Source organism: Gekko japonicus, unplaced genomic scaffold (assembly GCF_001447785.1).
Source record: "Gekko japonicus isolate JY-2015 unplaced genomic scaffold, Gekko_japonicus_V1.1 scaffold251, whole genome shotgun sequence".
NCBI lineage: Eukaryota > Metazoa > Chordata > Lepidosauria > Squamata > Gekkonidae > Gekko > Gekko japonicus.
In genome coordinates, this window is record NW_015161956.1 from 776,964 (window position 1) to 799,024 (window position 22,061).

Consider the following 22,061-nt stretch of genomic DNA (forward strand, 5'->3'; position numbering starts at 1 on the left):
CATGTTTGTGTTGGGGCAAACGGCGCTGCGAGACAGCTCTAGTGAGAAATCACCCCATAACAGTTCCTTAGCCCTCCTCTGGTATATTTCAGGGGCTTCCCCATTCTCTCACCATTACTTTCTTCCTCCACCAATTGTTTTGCACAAGAAGAAATGCTGAGCCCAGCCAAGATTTCTCACAGGTCTCTAGCTTGTTTGATACTTTGGTATGGAATATAACCATTTCAAATATGACTAAAACTTCAACTTTGAACAGTACTACTTTACAGCATTGGAATAACTCAGGAAGGATTCAGAAAACATTTGACAGAATTACTCCAAACTTCTTGAAACAATTTTGCCAAAAAGCTATAGGCTACTTCACATATGAAATGTAAGGAAATGTATGACCCAGACTTCCTCTCCTGCCTGTTTCAGCTTTCATGCAAGGGGCAGGTGGGTGGAGATGTGTCTGCCTCCCCATCCCAAATTCTTTGATGTGACCTAGAAGTATAGAGATAGGAACCACAAGTCACACAGTCTCTGTCACTGCTTCATTATTAGAATAGTCCTATATGTCAGTCCAACCTGAAGAATGGCAAAGATGGAGCATACCTACCTTCAGTAGCATGCAAGACAGAGTCTCCATTCAGATCTTCATGCATCTTTGAAAAGCTCTTTATAGACCAGAAAGAATTTGTGTTGCCTTCCAATGTCCAGCCACAGGTACCTTCCTCAAAAGAACAGTGTGCTCCTTCTGAGAGACTTTCTGTGAAGAAGAGTAAGGAGGGGGAGGGGGAGGGGGAGAGAATGAGCATTATGCATTGAACTAGTCTTTCTTTTGTTGAATTTGGCCAGGAAACAAAAGTATGTATGGCTTACATTTCTGCCAAGACATGGCTTTAGGTCTCGTTTCATCCTGTTCTATATACAGTGCCCTGTAATTTAGTCTTCACTGCGATAACAAAGTTTATTTTTACGTAATTATTTTTTTTTGTATTTATATTCTACCATCTATTCTTATGCAAGGTCCCTAAGTCATATTACAATAAAAACAAGAATGTTAAATACAGAGTTTCATGAAACCACAGTAATGTCACATCAAAAAACAATTTACAGTTGAAAGGTTTTGACTGTTGCAGCCTGTGGTGCAGCTGCCAGCTACCTAGCTGAGAAGTAGATGTGGGTACTAGCAAGAAAAGCTGGGACCCAGAGCAGAATGAGACACTGGGTGGCCTCTTCTGGGGAAAGGGTTCTATACAGAGGAGGGAGAGATTGAGCTAAAGGCACTGGAGGCTATGCTGCTCCCACTTGTTCAAGCTGTTTCCCCTTGCCCCCTCCGAGGACAAGAAAGGCAGAAGGGGGTGAATTTGAAAACATCACACAACTAAGCTGACAAATAGAAACCTCCTGAAAGATACAGGCTGTGATCAGACATGCTTTTAGATCTGATATAGCTGCTGAAGCCAGTTGGATCTAAAGGGCACAATCAGACAGCAATATCTGGGGAAAGTTCCGCAGTCGTCGGCACCCCATCTGCCCCACCCCTGAAATGGAGTAAAAAGACACTGGGGAAAGTCCGGTCCTTACACTTGCCAATGAACCACAGACCGATTTTTCTAGCCTGATCACTCAAGCATGCTCTCAGGCCATCAGGATGGTCTGCTCATTCCATCCCGATTGAGCACCATTTCTTTTGCTCGCTTAGCGATATGTGCATAACTGCATAATCATCCCCATCTCTAGGCTAGTTTTGAAAATGAGCAGGAAAGGGAGTGATCTTTGCCAGGCAACCACAGCTCACTGTGAACCAAAGGGATCTCAGTGCCCCATGGAAGGATTGGCATGTGGTTGAAACAGAGACTCGAACCCCGGACGTTGGAAAATGCATGTGCAAAAAACTGCGCCCTTGTTTATGCTCATGCGCAAAAGCAGGCAAAAAACATGCAGCCCCTTGCCTGTCCATGCCATCTGCTTGTGCAGTGACGGGCTGAGCCCACAGCAAAATGGGATGTCTGATCGAGTGACTCCATTTCAAATACCAACAGATGAAATAGGAGCACTCCCCGACCATGCCAAATGGCACATCTGACCACAGCCACAAGTGGGGGAAAACAAATTTACACTCACCACAGATGGATCTGTCACCTTCCTTGATGGAGCAATCACTGTCAAAATCACAAACCTGCAGGTGACTGACGCAGCCTCCATGTGGGCAAGGGACAATAGAACCCTTGTCGTATTCAGAAAGATGTGGATCATCTTTGTCTATAAAGAAAATAACAGAACCCAGGAAGTCTAAACAAATGCCTTGATGAAGACTGTGAGTGCCCATTATGAGCCCCTTCTTCTTCTCCTCCTCCTCCAAATGACAATGGAATCAGTGGAAGATGACAACATCAGAAATGGGGCTTCATGATGAAGAGTGAATTCTTATAATCAACACAAGCAGAACTGAATGCACCTATATGCAAAGGCTCTTGCAGAGCTGTCAAAGCAATCTGTAGAAAGGAGAGCACCTCAATTTGCAACATGGGTTTGAAGAGCTCAGCAGTCCCCCAGTCTATGAAAACCTCAACAAATAGAGCTCTGGTGGCACCAAATATAATGAATATTTGTGGGCTAAACACATTTTGTATTTTGGTTACTTTCTGGATCTGAGATAACTATGGAAAGGGCTGATATGATATGATATCTGATATGAAAGCTCTACAGTGATTGATTTAGGATAGTAGATTCACACTTGCAAACTATGATAAAGACAAAAAGAATGATGAACAAATAAGGGTGAACTAGCCCTAACATAAGAGCTATCAAGGGTGAATCAGCACCGAAAAGTTGCAGACACAGAACAGAAACTCTTTCTTTTTTTTTAAAAAAAAATGGCTGTTGTGTAGATTTTTATTTCTTCACTGAAATTTGTATTTAGTGCTAGAAGATATTTTTCTCCTAAACAAACAACCAAGTATTTCAGATTCAGAAGATAAATAAGTAAGCCTTAGAAATTCAGTCTGTGGATAACAAAGAGGTGACCTTTGCAGGTGGTGGATTTACCACTGCTTCATTCCCTTGGGATGGCCGTTGGCTTATCAATAAGCAAAATTTATTACCCACTTTTTAAAATACCCCCCTCATCCTGTCATCATACGTCTTTGTGTCTGCATTATACTGTTCAATGGCATGTTGATAAATTATCCGGTTCAGCTTAAATCACTTGCAGTCCCTTCCACTTTCATACATTTTGCAGTTCCCTGATATAAAAATGTAAAGCACAGCAAGAATAAATCCGTTACTTAGGATATAGTTTTTAGAAATAAAAAAGTGAAAGGAGACTGAGAAGGGTAATAAAGGAGAATTATAAGATCAAATAAAGCTAGAGATATATTCACAAAACCAATGTGCTTATTTTAATCCCTTGTAAACCTCCATTAAAATTATGTTCCTTGTGCTTACAGTTATTGACAACTGACAATTTAAAATGGAAATGAATTTTGGACTTGATTGAACTTGTTCTTGTTTTAATTAAGGAATATATATATATATATATATATATTGACACTGTTACAACATATGGACAAGTTGGCCTTTTCTCATTTTTTTAAATATAACTCAAATGTTTTCATCTTAAGGATTCCTTTCTGTAAAAATAATATTTATAAAAGTAACAGTCAAGTTCATAAGCACAGCATTTAATTATCTACCCCACTGCATATTGCTGCATCTTGTTTTGGATGCATAGCTAGCTCTGAGGTTCTTCTTGCCCAATGATTATACAAAAACAAATCTCTGGACTTTTCAGACCTGAACAGCTACATTAAGACATACCATGAAAGCAATTTCTGAGCTGCAAAGAGCCCAGTGCCAAAAGACCAGAACTCTTTCTTCCACAGCTTGTATATAGCAGGGTGATCTCAAAGGGCCTGTCCATTCGTCCAATTGAACCCACCAGCACTTTCCACTTCAACCTGCAAATAGTTAAATGGTTATCATGCAAATAATATTTAACATTTGTATCATGCTTCTGAATGTCCAAAGTGCTTCACATTACAGCATCTTAATTATTCTTACAACAACTCTGTATGGTAGGTTGGTATTATCATCTCAACACTGAAGGACTATGGATAAAGCTACCAGTGGTGTACCAAGGGAGGCAGGGAGCAGTGTGCCCCAGACTCAGCTTAAGGAAGGCCTTTGAAGGAGGCCTTCGAAGCCAGTATAGTCCTGCTGCCTCCAGCAGAATATCTTCCCTTTTATTTTTAAAATGCAGTTCTGGCTCCAGCCACTAGGGGTGCAGGGAAGTCTGAGCATAGCAAAAAGCTCTAGGATGACCTAAGATTTCCTTTTCTCCAAGACTCAAGCAAACTTCCTTAACAGATTGTGCTGATAGATGCTACAATAATTGCCAGCCTGAAGGTCATTTTCTCCAATAGCCTAGCCTTTCTCTCTCCCTTTCCTTGCACCCAGCTCAGCCAGATCTTGCAAAGCAGTAGTTAGGTTGTGGCAGCAACATAAAACAACCTTTTCCTCTCTTAATTTATCTCCCTCTTTCCCACGTATTTCTCATTCATTTCTGTCTCCCTTCACCTAATTTTTCTGTGTCCCTCCCTTTATTTTCATATCTTTTTTAAAAAAAATATATTTATTTTAACAATAGAGATGCATTATTACCATTAAAATTACATAGAATGTATTTAAGAGTAGTATCATAATAAACCTTTGTTAATATTATGCTGGGGACTCTGTACATTGCACTGGTTCTGCTGGGATACAAAAATGTCCCCTTCTTCAGTTACTACTGCTGAGATTCTCTGGTTGACTTTAGAAACCATAGAGGATGGGGGCACCTTCTTTGAGGGGCAGTGTGTTTCTTAACATCCAGTATGATGAAGCTTGCAATCACTATTTTGTGATGCTTTGGCTACAAAGGCAGACTCCTAGATCTCAAAAATGCCTTGTAGATGCTTGGGATGGTCATTTCTTGGGCTTCAAAATGGAGAATGGAAGCCCTCCCAAGTGCCTGCTCAGAACTCAATTGGTGTGATGGAATTTCCCCCCCTCTCATCAAGTCACAGCTGATTTATGGTGACCATGTAGGGTTTTCAAGACGAGAGATGTTCAGAGGTGGTTTACCATTGCCTGCCTCCACGTCGGCCCTGCTTAGTTTCTGAGATCGGACGACAGTAGACTATCCTGGGGTTATCCAAGTCCCAAGGTCACCCAGCAAGCTTCCATGGCACCAGTGGGGATTTGAACCTGGATTTCCAAGATCCTAATGTAACACTTTAAGCACTATGCCACACTGGCTTTCATGATGCAATAGCGTGTTGGATTTTTTTTTTTTACTGGCATGATTATATATACGAAGTTAAATACAAGAAATTTTTCACTATCTGCTATCTTTTCTGGCCACTGAACACAAAGTTTGGATCCAGTGGCACCTTTAAGACCAAACTTTGTTGTACTGCTTCAGACCAACACCACTACCAACCTGAATCTATTTTCTGGCCATTATTATTATTATTATTATTATTGTTTCATGAGTGGGAGAGAGGTGAGTTCAGTAATTTTCAGGTAAATTTCAGGTAAATTCAAAAGGACCTATGGCGGGAAAGGATGTCTGTAATCTGAGATGTCTTTATACTAATGCACAGAGTATGGGAAATAAACAGGAGGAACTTGAACTTCAAATACTGGAAAGTAAGTGTGATCTGATAGGCATCATTGAGACTTGGTGGGATGAGTCTCATATATGGAGCACAGCGATTGAAGGATATACCTTGTTCAAACGGAACAGAATAAGCAAAAAAGGAGGCGGGGTGTCACTATATGTCAAGAATGAATATGCTTGCACTGAAATTCAGGATTTTGAGAGTTGCCCTGTTGAAAGCGTGTGGGTAAGGATAGAGCCTCCTGCCAACCTAGCAGTTCCGAAGCAAGAAATTGCAAGTAGATAAATAGGTACCACTTCAGTGGGAAGGTGTTTAGTCATGCCGGCCACATGACCACAGAAATGTCTTTGGACAGCGCTGGCTCTTTGGCTTTGAAACGGAGATGAGCACCGCAACCCTAGAGTCGGATTTGACTGGTTTTCGAGCAAGGGAACCTTTACCTTTACCTTTAAGGATAGAGCGGGGGGGGGGGAGAGGGGAATATTGTTGTGGGGGTTTACTACAGACCTCCAAACCAACCGGAGGAACTGGATGATACATTTGTACAACAGCTTGCTAAACTTTCACAGAGACAGGATGTAGATTATGGGAGACCTCAACTATCCAGATATTTGCTGGAAATCTAACTCTGCTAGACATGGAGCATCCTGCTGATTCTCGAATAGCCTTGCAGACAACTTCATCTCTCAGAAGGTGGAGGCAGGAACCAGATGATCTGCTATCCTAGATTTAATTAATCCTCACTAACAGGGAAGAACTAATTGATGAAGTGAATGTTGTGGGATCATTGGGGAATAGTGACCATGTCAGCTTGGAATTTGACATAGAGAAGGATGTGAAACCAGGACACAGTAGGACTCGTATCCTGGACTTCAGGAAAACTGTTTTCAAAAAACTCAGAGAAATATTAGGTAGGATCCCGTGGCTGGAAATGCTGAGGGGGAAAATCTGCACAGGAAGGATGGGTGATGCTGAAAAATGAAGTGCTTAAGGCACAATCTCAAACTGTTCCAGTAAAAAAGAAAGGTGGGAGACGGGTAATGAAGCCAAGGTGGCTGAACAAGGAACTCTCTAAAGAGCTGAGACTAAAAAGGGAAATGTACAGGAAATGGAAGGAGGGCCAGATTACTGAGGGTGAGTACAAGAAGCAGACTCGAATCTGTAGGGATGGTGTCAGAAAGGCTAAAGCGCAAATGGAGCTGAGGCTTGCGAGAAATGTTAAAAATAACAAGAAAAAATTCTATGCCTATGTTCGGAGCAAAAAGAAGAATAGGGATGGGGTAAGCTCATTGCTAGGGGAAGATGGTCAAGCCTTAACAAGGGATGAAGACAAAGCGGAATTACTCAACTCTCACTTTGCATCGGTCTTTAACCATAAGGTGAGCTATATACAAACTGAAGAATGCAGGGCATATGAAGGAAGGAGGAACTGCCAGTCCAGAGTAAGTAAGGAAATGGTTAGAGAGCATCTAGCTGCCTTAAATACTTTCAAATCTCCAGGGCCGGATGGCTTGCATCCCAGGGTGCTAAAAGAAACTGCAGATTGGTAGCCCTCCTCCAGTGAGATGTTATTTCAGAGCCTCTGGTTCTAATCTTTGATATGTCCTGGAGTACTGGTGTTGTGCCGGAAGAGTGGAGAAGAGCTAATGTAGTCCTGATCTTCAAGAAGGGAAAAAAGATGGACCCATGAAATTACAGGCCTGTCAGTTTGACATCAATACCTGGGAAAATTCTAGAGCAGATTATTAAACACTTTGTCTGTGAGCACCTTGAACGAAATGAGTTAATTGGTAGTAGCCAGCATGGGTTTATCAAGAATAAGTCATGCCAGACCAACATTATCTCATTTTTTGACAGAGTTACTAGAATGTTTGACTCTGGCAATGCTGTGGATATAGATTTCAGTAAAGCATTTGACAAAGTTTCTCATGATATCCTTGAGGATAAGCTGGTTAAGTGTGGGCTAGATGATGCAACTGTTGGATGGATTCATGGTTGGTTGAAAAATTGTACCCAACAAGTGCTCGTAAATGGCTGACAGAGCCAGTATTCAAAATGTTCTAGATAGGCTGGAACAGTGGGCAGAGACAAATAAAATGAATTTCAATAGAGAGAAGTGCAAAGTCCTACACTTAGGTACAAAAAAGCAAAGGCACAGATATAGAATGGGAGGGACTTGGCTTGACAGCAGCAAATGTGAAAGGGATCTAGGTGTTCTGGTTGATCACAAGCTAAACATGAGCCTGCAGTACGATGTGGCTGTGAAGAAAGCTAATGCAATCTTAGGATGCATTAACAGAAGCGTTGTGTCCAGATTACGGGAGGTGGTAGTTCCGCTCTATTCTGCTATGGTCAGGCCTCACTTGGAGTACTCTGTCCAGTTTTGGGCACCACATTTTAGGACGGATGTTGACAAGCTCGAGCATGTCCAGAAGAGGGCAACCAGGATGGTGAGAGGGTTTGAAGCCAAGTCTTATGAGGAAAGGCTGAAAGAGTTGGGTATGTTTAGCCTGGGAAAGAGAAGGCTTAGAGGGGACATGATTGCAGTCTTCAAGTATTTGAAGGGCTGTCATGTAGAAGATGGAGTGGATCTATTCTCTCTTGCTCCGGATTGCAAGACTAGGTCTAATGGGTGGAAATTACAAGGGAGTCGTTACCAGCTAAATATCAGGAGAAACTTCCTAACTGTAAGAGTGGTTGAGCAGTGGAACAATCTGTCTCGAAATGTGGTGGATGCTTCTTCGCTGGACGTTTTCAAGCGGAGGCTGGACGACAATCTTTCAGGTATGTTGTAGGTATGTAGGGCTATCTTTTGGCTATGCTCCTGTAGAGTGCAGGGGGTTGGACTAGATGACCTGCAAGGTCCCTTCCAACTCTAACATTCTATGATTCTATGAATGAAAATGATTTTGTCATATAGACGAGGGGCCCTGACCTGAATAGCCCCAGCCTTGCTTGATCTAATCAGATCTCAGATGTCAAGCAGGGCCAATGTGGAGGCAGGCAATGGCAAAACACCCCAGAACGTGTCTTGCCTTGAAAACCCTACGGGATCACCATAAATCAGCTGTGAGTTGATGATAAAAAAAAACAGACAGGGGGTGTTAAAAATTATCCGTCCTGGGCACCAAATAGGCTATGTACACCACTGAAGCTACCTAGCCAGAAGAGATTTGAACTAAAGAATTTCTGCTTCAAACACTTTAGCCACCAAAATATACCATTTTGCATCAGGCATGTGGAGCTTCTTAGAGATCACTGTTTAATTATGTTGCTTAAATAACTCTATAGAAGAAAAGTCACCAACACAAACATTAACTACAACAGCAAATTAGCTCATAGAGACTCCGAATGTCATCTGTTGAATAGTTTTAACAAAGTTAAATCCTTGATTGCTAGTCAGTCCATCCCATAATATTCACAACCATCCCCCTATTTTGGCAGTGTTTCAAAAATTTGCCAAACCTCTTTGAGCAGAGGAAACAGCAGGTAGAAGTCATATTGCAAGGCGAGCAATACCATTTTCAACACTCTATAAACTGGTCTTCTCCCTTAGTTTAAAATTTTGCTTTTCAAGTAAATTCTAAGTCCTAGTACCTATCAGGAATGGGTAAATGAATGTTCACATCAACCGAACATAACTATCAACATTGTTTTACAAGCAAAAATTCCTGAGAATAATTTTAAAAAACAATTGTATGATAAAGCTATATTAATAATGTGGGGAAAGCAAGCACAAATATTTGCAAGTAACAGGTTGGTTAAAATTTATGTAGAAGCTACAGTGCCAGTATTCATTTTCTGCACAGGAAGAAATCAACTCCTGTTAGCTCAGATTCATTTAAGATTTTAAAGCTAGACTCTTTTCTGCAATGGAGGAATTCTGACTGGTCTCCTGGAATGTGGATGGCTGACCATTCATGAACAAAAAAGTGTCATCAGCAAATTTACAAATCTTACATGCAGTCGCATCCATTCAGAAACCCCTAATGAGATTAGATTAAACAAACCCAGCAAATCATCAGATACAATGAAAAGGAAGGCACAGACATGTTTCATAGGTCCCCTCTTTGCAATGGAATCACTAACCGAAGTAACTTTTTTCCCACCATAGAGAACAATGGAGGTGATAGGGGCAACTTGTTTGAGGGCCCATAGAATTGGACCCCCTTGTCCAATGCTCTTGAAACCTGGTTGGTATCTTGGGGAGAGGCTCCAGCAGCTACCCTCAAGCCCCCTCCCCTCCAGCCCCCAGTATATACCCTATGTTTTCACCATTGACTTCAATGGCCCATAGGATATAATGCGGCTGAAATTGAAATTCAGCTGGCGGAAAGACTCCCGAATCAGCTCCTACTGATGAAACTGACATGTGGGAGTCTTACTGCCAGCCGAAATTGATTCTGTGCAATTTGGCCGAATCCGAATGGGCCGATTTTTTTTTTTTTGCACACCCCTAGTGCTGGGTAGCAGAAGACCTTGAGGCCTGGCCTCAGAACTGGGAAGGGGGGTTGAGAGTCCTGTTCCTTTTCATTCAGGACCCCTAAACTGAACAGGTGGTGGCAGCGTGCCCTAGTGGCAGGAAGTGGAATAGCACCCTCCAGGAATCGGAGGGGAGAGGCAAAAGAGGGTCTGTAAGTCAGAGCAGGCCTGTTCCATCACAGAGATATTTACGCTGTCCTCAGAAAACATAGTATAGGTTGATCTCATCAGATCTCAGAAGCTAAGCAGGGTGAATCTTTGGATGAGAGAACACCCAGGAATACTTTGCAGAGGAAGGCAATAGCAAATCATCTCTGCTTCTAACTTGCCTTGAAAACCCCTTGCTGGGGTTGCCTTAAGTCAGTACACACACACACACAAAGGAAACAAGATGCCTGCCTTTTATGCCTTATCCTACACCTGTTTGATCAGTACAACAGATCCTCCAGCAATGAACCACCACCTTCCCCCCACCCCTCGCTGCTGCACATACCTCAGGCTCGCCAACTCCAATTCACTGTTAGATCACTTTGTTATAGTGTATTGCTGCAGCCAGGAATTAATAGCACTGAGTCACTCTCTATTACCACTATGGTTAATTATACCAAACGGCATCCAAAATTTAATCATGAGTACATTGTGACAGATATAAACTCTCAGCACACTATACAGTGTGGGGCCCTAGCAGCATTAATACATTTTTCCTCACAATATGATTCTGCAGTTAGTGGGATGCACTCTGCCCCCTACCCAGTCATGGATAGGGGAAATAGAAGACATAGCAATGCAACCAAACCTAGAATCTTATATTCTAATAGAGAAGTCAGGATATCTTTGAGTACATAAAGGTGGTGACTAGAGCTATGAACAGGCAAGACAGATCTTTCTAAAAACCTGAAAAGGGCCCTATGTTTGCAGGAAAAAGTGAAATCTAAAAAATAATAATACATTGGGCTTCTTAAAAAAATCGAAAATGATCAAAAGAGAGCCTATAGCTTTAAGCAACAGATTCCGTCAGGGTGGACTTTATGGCATTATACCCTGCTGAGGCTGCTTCCCTTCCAAAACCTCACCCTCCCAAGGCTCTATCCCCAAATCTCTGGGGATTTCCCAGCCTCGATCTGGCAACCCTAAAGGGAACTGATCTCTGCAGTTGGGAGATCTGTTGTGATTCCAGGAGATCTCCAGCACCCAGATGAAGGCTGGCAATCCTAGAAGGAGAGAAGGAAGCAGGAAAGGGGGAGAGATGACTATGGGGGCTTTTGGGAAAGGGAAAGAGGGGGAGAGGGGGAAGTGAGATGCCTCCCATAAATAGGGGGAGAGGGGGAAGTGAGATGCCTCCCATAAATCCCTTTGTATGCTTCCTAAAGCCCAAGGGATTAAGCACAGGGTTTCTTGCAAGCCTTAGCACTCTGATTAATACCCAGTAAACTACAGAGGAAAACAAAGTAAGGCAAGGATTGCTTTGCTGAATAATTCCTGAGCATGTGAAAAGTGCAGTAAAAACCTAGTGGCCAAACCTCTCAAAAACAAAAAAAGAGGACATTTATTCTTATGAGAAAAGGAAATAAAGAAATGGAGACTGGAATGGGGAGTGTTGACTTAGAAGTCAAGATCAAAAGAAAAGATTAAACAGGTATAGCTAGTACTTTCCTTGGCTTACTAAGCATCTTTGGATCATCATAGTTCTTCATAGAACAGCATCCAGAATGTGAATGAATGAGAAGTAGCTTTATAGCTTCAAAAATAAATGTGTGAACCACCTACTAGTATGATGGATCTTTGCTTAGGTATTTCCTCATCATGCAGCTGGATTTTGGCAACCCTCAGCTTCCAGATTTAACTGCAGCAGCTTCTCCCCATGCCATAAATAAGCCCTCTTCCATGCTCAGTCCAAACAGAAGCTATTCAGAGCCAATTTAATTTCCTTAATGGAACCCAGAACAAAGCCCTTTGTATACACAGCAGAAGATGGATTGTCACAGCAAGAATTCAGATAAGCTCAGCCTGGCAATACTTTTAGACTATTGATTTTGTGTCACGAGAACACAACTTACTATAAGCTGGCTAATATTACTCTGCTTCTAAATACAGATATTAAAGTGGCTGCATGGGGCTCAACAGGTTTCTGGGCGATATGCAGCTCAAGAAAGCAAGTCTGAAGAAGCAAACAAAGTTCAACTTGATGCCAGAAGTAAGTAGACGGGTACAGCAGGGCTACTACAGGGCAGCAGCAGCAGCAAACACTGGAATGCGATTAAAGCAGTTCGGTAACTGACACAAGAGATTCCGAGACATATTGTAAGAATGCATCTGGCTATTCCCACTGTTCTTCACAAGCTGTTTGAGAACAAGAACCTTGTGTGCTTTATTATGTTTGAAAAGAAGGCAGGCTTTGTCTTTTCCAGCAAAGACAACTCCTGAATTGGAAGGAAGAGTAATGAAGATATCAAGGGAAAGCAATCCCTTGCTATGAGTAAGAGTACGGGACTTTAGTGATGAGTCATCGCCAAGTATGGTTACATAAACAGGTTCAAGCAAGATCAGCTGATGCAACTAGAAACTATCCCAGGATTGCTTCTTTTTTTATATTTTACAAGACCCTTTGGGGAATCATACTTGCCATTAGATGTATGACATAGTAATGGAATACAGACAGTGCACACCTCTGCCTCTCTCTCTTTTTTGGGGGGGCCCAATTTCTGAACCCTATGTCAGATTTGGTTCAAAATTATTTAACTCCTCTCCAGAAGCTTAGAATAAATGAACACTCAGAGCTCACGATGCCAGAAGAGCAGGCCTCACAGTGTGTCCTTTGGATGACATTCATTCTAGTATATAATTTCAATAGTTTATCAGTTCAGTAGTAACTGGGCATATCAGAGAAGAACTTCTGCTTGTGTAGAAAGAAAGTGATTTTTACTCTGGGAAAAATTCAGTTTTCACTTTAAGGCCCCTGTTGAACTTCACTTTTTGCCTGGATTTGGAAGGATCCAGTTATTTCATCTGCACTGTGCTTGCCAGTGTTCAAAATGAGGACGAAAAGATTCTAAAGGGTCCAGCCCTTCCCCCGAGAACTCTAATCATGGGCATGCACCTAAGAGCCACAGAGACCTCCAACCCATAAACACTCCCAGATTAGCTTTGGATCAGAGAAGTACCATCATCCCGAGTTAAAATCAAAATCACTGGAGGAGGGCTACCAATGCAAATTTTAATAAACTGGAAGGATAAATCTCACCAGGCATTGTCTTCTTGTCCCTCTTGCAGAGGGATGGGTATGCTGTGGTTAGAATCCACATACTGAATTTCTGCAGAAAGTCCTGCTAGAGTGGCACCCTGTGCGTGCACTGTCAGTTCCAACAGGCAGGAATCAGAGCTCCAAGGCAGGACTGGGCTGTGGAGGCTGAACCTGCACCTTTCTGAAATGCTGCTTAAGTTCAGGAGAAGAATGTTCCCTATGAAGAAGAAGAAAAGGGGGGAAATGAGTTAATAGCAAAAAAGGAGAAGAAAGAGATTGAATGGAAACCACAAGCCTAAACACAAAGGAAAGAAGAAAACATACAGAGAAGAGGTAAGGAGAAGTAGGAAGATGAAGACAAAGAGGGAAAAAAGAAACTGAGATGAGGGAGGAGTAAGCTAGAAATAAGTGAGCTGAAATGGTAATATACTAATCTATTAGTGCCATCCGAAACAAGAGTTATACCTTTCTAAATCCATTGAAGTCAATAGGCTTAGAAGGGTGCAGCCCTGCTTAGGATGGTGCTGCCAGGGAGCAAAAGGCTCTGCAACCAGAGTTTTCAAATGGATAGCCTCATATTATATATACAGGCAGCGATCCAGAACTAAGCTCCACTGAGTCCAATAGGATTTACTCCCATATACCAGATTACAGATAAAAGCAGCAGAGCTACAGACATGGGGGGGGGGGGAAACCCACCAGTTTTGAAGCAGCAGTTCAAGTTAAAAAAGAAAAAAGGAATATCATTTAAAATCAACCCACAGTAATTTCAAGGGAAAGGGAAGATAAGAATCAACAAAAAGCCTGGGCAAGCATGCACATCTCTTTCACTTGGTACCAAAAGGCTCAATCTCAGACAAAAGGTGGCATGATTCTTGGAACAACTCTTCTGCCTCAGAGAAAAGAGGCAGGAGGTGCAGTGCATCTAATGAAGATTGCAACATCTTCTCAAAGAGAGACACTGGGCATTGGGCCCCAGATCCACATATAAAAATGGAGAAAGATGTATGCTTGAAAAGCTGAGTGTCTGCAGAGAATCTCAGTACAGCTTAGGCTGATGTTCCAATTTTAAATATTAGATGGCTTTAGGTTAAAACATGTAGGAAGATGCAGCACAAAGCAGCATAGCCAAGTCAAGAACAAAGATCAAAAGGCAACTACATTACAATGCCTGAGGAGTACCTCACACCCAACAGAGGAAGGTCTTCGTAGAGACAGGAAACCCAACTACTCATAACAGATTCCTTCCCTGAGTTCTTTGCAAACTCAGGAACTCTCTACTACCTTACAATGAGCTTCTGAGCAGGGAAAAAGCCTATTTCAAAAGCTTAGCACAAGAAAGAATGAAAAAAATCCCTGTCTTTCTTCTGTGTGGGAGAGGAGAGGGTGCTGTTCACTTTGTTGTGCTGAACTTTGGAACAGGATGAACTGTTCTTCTCTCCATTGTGTTTAACTTTGAAATAGTCAGCCTGCTCCAGAACTCATTGTGATCAAGTGAACTACCCCTTCCTTTCTCCCATACAGGGAACCATGGGACAGTTCTCTCTTTCATGCTTAGTGCTGAAACAGGAAGTTGCAGTATAAGAGACCAGCACCAGTTCTGCCTGCTCTGAAGCTCAATGAGATATGACAACTCCTTTTTTCTTCCTGCTTGTCCAATGGCAAATGCCAGGGAGGAAAAGGCAGACAGTTGGAGACACCACATGGGTGTGGGCAATGATGTGGTTCTGTTCTACCAGTTTGGTGTAGTGGTTAAGTACGCGGACTCTAATCTGGGAGAACCGGGTTTGATTCCCCACTCCTTGCAGCTGCTGGATGACCTTGGGCAAGCCACAGTTCTGTCAGAGCTGTTCTTGAAAGAGCAGTTCTAGAAAGAGCTCTCTCAGCCCCACCTACCTCACACGGTGTCTGTTATGGGGAGGGGAAGGGAAAGGCATTTGTAAGCTGCTCTGAGACTCTGAGTGAAAGGTGGGGTATAAATCCAATCTCCTCCTCCTCCTCCTCCTCTTCTTCTTCTTCCCTTCTTTGTTAAGGGAAGGGAGGCGGAGGATTGGGTGGTAGCAAATTATGTCATTGGGCTGGGCCCCATGGTTCCAAGATCCCGACATTTCTGGAGAAACACAAGTAGCAGCCCTGGGGAAACAGCTCCCACACCACTGCTAATAACATGGTGTCAGCTGGTCCTCCTGGGTTTTACTTCCTATGGGAGGAAATGTGCAGGATTCTGATTAAGAAAGGAAGAGCCAGTTCTTTGCAATGGAGGTTCTATTTAAATCCTACAATATATCTATTGTATCCATTATAATTATTTTAATATGTAAACATCATTTAGCACATGATGCTGTGTAATGAATGGAGAGTTTTCATATGGAAAATATTATGTATGTCTGTGCCATTTGCATGAGCCAAAAACTATTTAATATGAAAAATCAATTAGCTTTAATCCATTCAATCTTGTTTTGGTGCTTTGCATTCTCATGTACACTGTAAGATACCTCTGTGGATACAAATAAACGAGAAAGGGAAATGTACAAATAACAACCTTCTAGATATCTGTTGGAAGAGCTGTTCTCCATGATCTGCTGCCATTCCTGAGAAGTCAAAGCAAGTACTGAAGACATCATCCAGTCTGGTTTTCCAGATGCATCAGTAGATGTAACCCAGGAGCAATTCCATCCAAAGTTACATGGGGTTTCTGTCATTGGAAACACAGAAGAATCAATAGGGCATTGTATGTTGTTGTTATTACTGGAGAGGGCCAAGACTGATAAGCTAAGCTAGCATTCAGTTTACCAATACATGTACATCTATAGTTTTAGTTGCCACACTGGGATGGAGCTGAGCTTACCTGATGACTTTGGGGGACATTCTAGGGGCTCTCTTTGAACATTAGTCTGTCTTCTCCCTAAAATTGTGATGTGAGCTTTCAGGGGATCCTTTGTGCCACAAAACAGCTAACAAAGAAAAATGCTGAAAAGTTTTTCCAGAGCAAATACTGATGGGCACCAACCAAACCCAGTATCTTCTGCATCCCAGTACTATTGGACTTAACAGGCAGTGGCTTTTGCAGGGGTGCTGTGTTAGAGACGTTTGCAGTTAAAATCAATAATGTTCAGGGCTGATATTTACATTAAAGTCAATGCATTCCAGTGAACAGCTAGATTCGAGTCCTGTAACATCTCAGAGACCAACAAGAGTTTCAGCCTATCAGCTTCCAAGAGTCTGACAGAGGGAACTTTGACTTTCGAAAGCTTATATGTTGTTGGTCTCTAAGGTGCTACTGGAATTGAATCTAGCTGTCCTTCTACAGACCAACCCGCCTACTCTCTGAAACATCCCAGTGATACAGCATACATGCCAGTCTAGCAACGTCTACGTATAATTTAGCAAACTTTTCCTTTCACCCCACATATCCATTCTTTTGGTTAAGAGACACAGTACAGATGCGTTGGAGTATAGAAGGCACTCAGTTTGAATTCGGAAATCTTTCAAGCAACAATCCCATGCTTGAAGTTTTTCTCTATGAAAATGTGGTGGTTGGCAAAAGAGAAGCACAGCAATGCGCCTCAGTACAATTGTAACAAATTTCAGAGTCCAGTGGCACCTTTAAGACCAACAAAGTTTTATTCAAGGTATGAGCTTTCGGGTGCACGCACACTTCCTCAGATACACTGGAATGGAAGGTAAGGTTCAAACTTATAGACAGGGGCTGCACAGCAAATTAACATGTAACATGACAAAAATGTTTTAAGATATGTGAAGACAAACTAAATAACAAGCTAAGGTTATAAGCTAGCTTGTTATTTAGTTTGTCTTCGCATATCTTAAAACATTTTCGTCATGTTACATGTTAATTTGCTGTGCAGCCCCTGTCTATAAGTTTGAACCTTACCTTCCATTCCAGTGTATCTGAGGAAGTGTGCGTGCACACGAAAGCTCCTACCTTGAATAAAACTTTGTTGGTCTTAAAGGTGCCACTGGACTCTGAAATTTGTTCTACTGCTTTAGACCAACACGGCTGACCCCCTGGATCTATCTTCAGTACAATGATGTTTAAGAATGGTTCATCTAGACATTGCTAGCGGGTGTACATGTGTATAAAATAGAATATAACATAGGAGAACAGAGGCTGTTATGTCACATTTTTGGTACTAGAATGTTTTTCAAAAATGCTGTTCCAAAGGCTGTATCAAGAGCTTGTTTTGCAATGCTGCGTATGATCTACCCCTGTTTCCTTGCAACCATTTGTAAAACAGATCCACAAAGAACACAAAGCAAGAAAGCAATTTATCTGAAGTATGATTAGCCTCAGGCAAAATCTATTCATCCACATCAGAATAAATATGGTTTTCTATAATTGTATATCTGGATATCTATCAGTTATTCAAAAATATATTACCTTCCTACTCAGCCTGTAACATGAAAGGGAAATGCCTTCTCTAATGTATAAATCTTGGGAGTAGGGATTTACTTCTACTTGCAAGCCAACCATGCCACACCATTGTACAAATCTGTACATTGAACAAATTTCTAAGGCAGTAAAATGCAGGCATTAGATAAACTGCCTGCCCTCTCACAAATTTATGACATATGCTACATGAAGCCTTCACAATTGTGGCTTTAAAAATAGACAAATGCAACATTTCTAGTAAGCCCTGATTAAAAATATACAGTCTGCTTTTACATAGCACAGTTATTTCATTGACATGAAGGCTCTCTGGGGAACAAATGAAAGATTTCTGGGAAAAACAGGTGGCCAGTGAATCCTTTTCTACAGCAATATGACTGAGTCTATCAGATTATTTGTAGAAGTAGGAAGTGACAGAGGCAGAATACAGAGGAAGTGTAAAGTACAGATTTTTTTTTTGCAGGATTGTATTATATGCTTTTCATGTCTTGTTTATTACAGGATTGCAGAATGCTGCTCACACCATGGAACAAGCTGTACCTCGACTAATCAGATCCTCAGATGTGCAGCTACGCAATATGCCGGTGCTTAGGAGGAGGCACTGGTCCTTATATCTAATAGAAAAGTGGCTGGCTCCTGTGCCAGCCACAAAAGCAGGGATAAAAGACACTCACTGACCAGACATGAGTATCTATATATATGAAGGGATTCCATAGCTATGCAGAAAAATATGACTTTTGTAAATTGACTAAAGACCACCCCCTTAACCCCCCAAAAGAAGGAGGGAATAGAACATGCCCTGGGAGCACATAACGCTAAGAACAGCTGAGAGTCAGAAAAAGGGAGGTGGGACAGAGAGATGGGGACACTGGCATGTTCAAGCCCTTGAGAGTGTACAGGACACATGCATATGTGTATATCTGGGGAGGATTTCCCAATTATTTATTCCACATGCACACTGCAATTTCTTCTGTATGCTCATCTCCCACTTGTACTTTGATTATTGTAGCCTGGTAAACTAGCTTTTTTGCAAGCCTTGCAAGTATGTTACACTTCTTTTTCACAGAACACACAATTTATGGAACTTGCTGCCACAAGATAGGGGGATGATGGCCTCCAGTTTAGGGGCTTTAAAAGGGGCTAGGCAAGTTCACAGAGAATCAGTTTTTCAAGGACATGGATACCTAAACGAGACTGTCAGCTCCAGGTTCAGAAGGACTATCAGGCTGAATTCTAGTTGCTATGGAAAGGTAGGGCAGACAATCAAGGGGTATGCATTCGAATCTCCCCAAGCCAAAAAATATACCCGAAAAATACCTTACCAGTATTTGGGGGTATATTTCGGTTTCTCAAATGTATCTGGGTTTTCTCATGAAAACCAAAAAAAAAACAAAAACAAAAAAAACACCCCAAGAAAATCCCGGATATATTTGGGAATTACTGGTAGATCTGAAAACAGCAGAGAAGCAGGAGCAGATTGCTCCTGCCTCTCAGCTGTTTGTTGGGCTTCTGCAGTCCCTTTAAACTTTAAAGAGGCTGCAGAAGACAGTCCCCGCTGAATCGGCTTGGCTTCTCCTGCAGCTCAGTTTAAACCAGGCTAAGTCTGCCCAGGATCAGCCTCAGCTGAGGCTGACTCCTCTTGCAGTTCAGTTTAAACCAAGCTGCAAGAGAGGATCAGCTAGGGCAGCAGGAGCTGAGAGCTCTGCGCTGTCTCGGCTGGGCGTGGCTCCTCTTACAGCTCAGTTTAAACGTAGCTGCAAGAGAAGTCAGTCCAGGATCTGTTGGAATTTATTTCCAGTAATTCAGCAGAGGGCACAAAGGCTCATAAGTGCAGCAGAGCTCATCTGGTCAGTGTGTGTTGGCAAGAAACAAAGTTACACAGAGCCTCTTTATACTTGCCAAAGCAGTAACAGGAGTCTATTATAGGAACTCCATTTCAAGTTAGACCAGAGTAGCAACACGATCAGCTGTCCCCATGGGAGGCAGACTGTTCCCTGTGGGCACAGCTTTTGGTGTGCAATTCCCCCCCATTTTTTTCTTCTTGAATTTACTGGACCAAAAAAAGGGGGGGATTTCTGAAAAATCCTGGATCCAAATACTGCACCGGTATTGGGATCTGAGATTTTTTTGGAAACCAGTTCATTATACGTGTGACTGAACAACAACAAAATACCTGACCCCCCCCCCAAAAAAGGGGGGGAAATTGCACACCCTTAGCAGACAGAGACAGTAAAACAGCTTGGCAGTAAGTTGGGGGGCCAGGCCCCAAGATCCCTCCTCCGTAGCTACGGGCCTGGTGCTGAGTAAAATGGTCCAGCGCACTGCTCCTCAGTACGTGTGCTGGGGATACACAACCCAGCGCTATAATTATGCACAGACTTGTGGTTTATAATATAGGGAACCAAATCACTCAGTAAACTAATTAATGATGTAACTTCTTGACAAAGTAATTGTGATTTCTGCATCAACTGGAAGTAACACCCTGATGTGTAGGGGAACACTTCAAGCTTCCAGGGCATTCAATAGCTGACCTCAAAGTAGCTGTTTATTGCAAAGGAACTTCAGGAACAGAATGAAAAGGGAAATAGCTGAATTACACGTTATTACAACACTTGGAACAAACACCCTGCTAGGACTTAACAGGGATATTGGTTTCTTATTCCACTACATATGCTAACTCATCCAATTCTCACATATACATCCACATATACATCCACTATATTTTGATATTTTTCTTTTCTTTTTTTTTGGAAATAGTATATTATAAAAGTGATTGTAATGCAATGCAATATCAGAGCATAGCAGTTGCTCTGCCACTAAGCCACCCCTCCTCCCCAAATGGAGCTTAGTAGAATAAAATCACCCTATGGTGGAAAATGAGATTCTTAGCTAGTTTGCTTTCTTGATTTACTGCCTTTAACCATGAAATAACCACTGGGTGCAAATGAATTTTGTATGCTGAAACAGACGTACGAAAACCTAAATGTTAATATGGAAGCAACATCATGCCCATATTCATGCCATGGAGAAAATCTGCTCAGCTCGTCTTCATGAACTCCCTGAAAAAGTCCTTGAGAACAAGAGCTCTACTACCTGGATGGGAAGACTGATCAGATGAAACCATCCCATTTCTGCTTGGAGAAAGCCTAGGAGGTGCATAAGAGAAGGAGGGATTTTTCTCATATTGTCTGGAAGCAGCAGGAACAACTGCAATAAAGAAAAAAGTACACTAGTAAAACAGAAAGAGTTCAAAATGTCATTTTCATATAGATGACAGTTTATTGATTCTGATAAAAATCTGAATAATGATCCAACAATGTTTACATTGAGGAAAGCAATTATTTATTACTTTCTCCATTATATGACAACGGCATTATTCAGTTATGCAGATTTAGAGTGAAAACTTATGTAAAATTTTGATGCCTAGTGGAAGTACCCAAAAGTTTGGGGTGGAGGCAAGGGTTCTTCCAAATGTCCCTGCAACCTTTCTAGCAAAGGGATGCTGCAGTAGTTGCACTGATACTAAGTTATGTATGTTACAGCAAAGCTAACACGATTGCACTAAACTGGGAGTCAGATGGAGTGTTGCCATTGTATAGCTGAACTATACAATAAGCTTGGGACATTAAGCTGGGACATTAAGACTAACAACCGTCCATGGAGCTGAGATATTACTACTTTTCTTTCTTTTGTCTTTCTAAAGGTGTCACCATTAGTTGAATATCACTGCAATTGCCCAACCATTAATCTCATTCTCTCAGTCATCTCTTGACCATTTAGTAACTGGATTTTTCTAGATTTCCTGGGGACTACACGACTGATGGAGCATCCCCCTCCCAGTCATTCTAGGGTATAAAAAGAGAGCATCTTTCCATTGCTCTCTCTCTTACTTCATACCTACCTGACCCCACCCTGTCTTGCTGACACCATTCATAGTGCTGTTTGGAGTCTCCCATGTGCATTGCCGGCCAACATATGACCCCTTCCCTAGTATTTTCCCCTATTTTTACCCCAGGATCGCCTCGTCGCATTGGACAGGTAAAGTACTGCCCCCATCAACGATACCTTCCTGCTAATGCAACCATCGCTGTACCTTTCTAAGATTCTTAGCTCTGTATCAATTGAGTATGTTTTTCATTTTTACTGTATGTGTGTGAGAATTAATAGTAAAGAAATCAATATATTTTAATATCTAGTCCCTGCATCTATTTCTGGGGATCTGGACAAGTTGGACTCCAGTATACATAGGTTATTGTTCCCTTAATTAAAGCCACTGCCATTT

General features: G+C 41.9%; 1 protein-coding gene across 1 annotated transcript in view; it reads right to left on the reverse strand.

Moving 5' to 3' along the window:
• LTK (leukocyte receptor tyrosine kinase) overlaps positions 1 to 21,741 on the reverse strand; it is a 96,856-nt gene extending 75,115 nt beyond the window's left edge. Inside the window, exons 1-7 of the mRNA XM_015429505.1 lie at positions 21,681 to 21,741; positions 20,873 to 20,986; positions 15,914 to 16,066; positions 13,372 to 13,588; positions 3,805 to 3,944; positions 2,110 to 2,247; positions 599 to 748 (exon numbers count right to left, since the gene is read on the reverse strand). Coding sequence (XP_015284991.1) covers positions 599 to 748; positions 2,110 to 2,247; positions 3,805 to 3,944; positions 13,372 to 13,588; positions 15,914 to 16,066; positions 20,873 to 20,986; positions 21,681 to 21,741 — 973 coding nt within the window. The remainder of the gene's footprint in view (positions 1 to 598; positions 749 to 2,109; positions 2,248 to 3,804; positions 3,945 to 13,371; positions 13,589 to 15,913; positions 16,067 to 20,872; positions 20,987 to 21,680) is intronic.
• Between the last annotated feature and the right edge of the window lie 320 nt (positions 21,742 to 22,061).